The sequence below is a fragment of the Brassica napus genome, chromosome C9 (assembly GCF_020379485.1).
Source record: "Brassica napus cultivar Da-Ae chromosome C9, Da-Ae, whole genome shotgun sequence".
In the NCBI taxonomy this organism is placed as follows: Eukaryota; Viridiplantae; Streptophyta; class Magnoliopsida; order Brassicales; family Brassicaceae; genus Brassica; species Brassica napus.
The window spans coordinates 21,194,766-21,196,981 of record NC_063452.1 but is presented as its reverse complement, the minus strand read 5'-3'; the positions used below and the strand labels follow the sequence as shown (position 1 = coordinate 21,196,981).

Here is a 2,216-nt window from a genome sequence, read left to right as displayed (position 1 = left end):
ACGTAAAAGCAAATGCAAGATAGACAATCATATCCTATATCTATTGTTTACCATTCACCACTCGCTTTCCGCAGCTTGGTTAGAACTAGTGGAAACACGACCTCAGCAAGAACTACTGTAAGAAGGCAAATCAGACTGAGGAAATGGACAACATATGTAACCAGTCCTTGGGTTATCGCCGCCAAATGATTGCGTTTTACTTCAGCAAGTTTTTCCTCTCTTGGAGAGATATCTTATAAAGGTTTCTTAACCTCCTTCCATGATTGAACTTACGAACCTACTCTGATAGCTGTCGTAGTTTTACAACAAGATGAATACCAGATTGCACCAAAAAAAAGATACATACCAGAAGGCTCCCCATAATTCTGACGGGCATATCAAGCTATTTTTTTTGTTCAAAGGGCAGATCAGGCTACTTATAGGTTACAGGTTACAAATATTGATAAATATAATTTGTTGTTGGTTGGTAAATGACATTCACCTAAAACAGAGTAACTTATGTTCCAACTACACCTAGTGCAAAATAAAAGATGTCAACTCAGATATCGGTGATACAACTGACAACGAAAATCGATAGGCTTTCTTGGAGACAAGCAAACGGAAGAAGACAAGCAAAAAAAGGTAACAAACGGAGAGACATGTTTCGATTCATAACCAAAGGATAAAAAGGGTAACAAACAACCACACGCGTCAGAATCATTCGTAGATCCAAGAATGAAGGCTGCTCTGCCAGTTCACAGGTCCGTCAGGGAACCACAAAGCAGCTTCCTTGTTAGCACTCTCCACTGAGTCGCTCCCATGGATCACGTTCCTGCCAATGTCAATAGCAAAATCCCCACGGATGGTTCCTGGTTCAGAAGCCGCAGGGTTAGTTGCTCCAATGATCTTCCTTCCTGTCAAAACAACGTTCTTCCCCTCCCAGATCATAGCAACGACTGGACCAGAGATTATGTAATCAACAAGGCTACTGAAGAAAGGCTTGGCAGACAAGTCTTGGTAGTGTTTCTCAGCAAAAGGACGGTCCACAGTGATCAGCTTCAGACCTAAGCATAGAATCAAATAAACCAACTATCATCAATTCATTACATTCAGCCGCTCTATGTCCTCAAATACAAAACAAAGCCAGATAAAAAGGATCTATTCCATTACTATACAGAGCTATAGAAAGTTACATTAGCTTAAGCTATTTTACCTTTCAAAGTGAAACCCTTCTTTTCGAATCTGCAGATGATTTCACCGACCTGAAGAAGGAGCAGACATAATCAGTAAACTTGTGAGAAAAGTCAAAGATTTGACGACAACTGTTGTCAGAAGACAAAACAAGTTTCTCAAGTTACATAGCAGAAACAATGAAGAAGATTAATAGAAACGTACCAGACCCCTCTGGACGCCGTCGGGCTTGATCATGATGAAAGTTTGTTCCATTGTCAGATCTTTGTTACCAGTTCACTCGTCGGCAATATCTAGACGCAATGAAGAGAAGACAGAGATTTATATAGGAGGAACCCTAAATGCACAGAATATGCGCTCTCGCTGTAGAGGGTTCAGCCTAATGGGCCCTTAAGACTTGTTTATTTTCTACAACTTCATTAATCATTTCTTCAAAGGCCCATCAAGCCTCACTTGAAACTAGAACGTTAACATGTTTGGTTGGGCATTTGAACCAAACGTGATAAAGAAAAAAAATCTGCACTCGGTATATACACACACTAATTTGCAAATCTGGAAGTTCCAATGTACATTTTTCTTAATGACTGTTCTGCCCCTATACCAACCTAAGCGAACCTAGAATAAGCCTTCTCCTTCTCTTTCTTCTATACTCAAAAACTCCTCTGTACTTTTTCCATCAAATTTTTAATTCTTCATTTTCAAATCCCAAAATCAACCCGGAGAGATTACAGACAGAGAGTTTCGAAAAAGGAAGAGGAGACGTTCCGATCTATTTGAGATAGAGCTATGGCGGAGGAGCACTTCGACGTTCTAACCAAATCCGGTGACCAAATCCGGCGAGAAGACCGGTGTGTCCACACCCAGGAATTTGTGTTTTCCCTTTATTTTTAAATGAAAATACCCAGAAATCGATACATAGTAGAAGTAAAGTGATATATGATCTTAATTGGATCAAAGGGTTTCCATTTATTGCATTTTCCTTGGAAAATAAAATTAAACTCCTTTTCCTTTTTCTTCTTATATGTTTTCTCAGACCTTCTCCAAAA

The 2,216-nt window shown here is 39.5% G+C and overlaps 1 protein-coding gene across 1 annotated transcript; it reads right to left on the bottom strand.

The window, feature by feature from the left end:
- Nucleotides 1-514: 514 nt before the first annotated feature.
- LOC106348847 (nucleoside diphosphate kinase 1) lies at nt 515-1,564 on the bottom strand. The gene is made up of 3 exons (XM_013788662.3): nt 1,375-1,564; nt 1,193-1,241; nt 515-1,043 (listed from the first exon to the last, which is right to left on the bottom strand). The coding sequence occupies exons 1-3, from the start codon at nt 1,423-1,425 to the stop codon at nt 697-699; spliced, it is 447 nt and encodes a 148-aa protein (XP_013644116.1). The 5' UTR covers nt 1,426-1,564; the 3' UTR covers nt 515-696.
- Nucleotides 1,565-2,216: the final 652 nt, after the last annotated feature.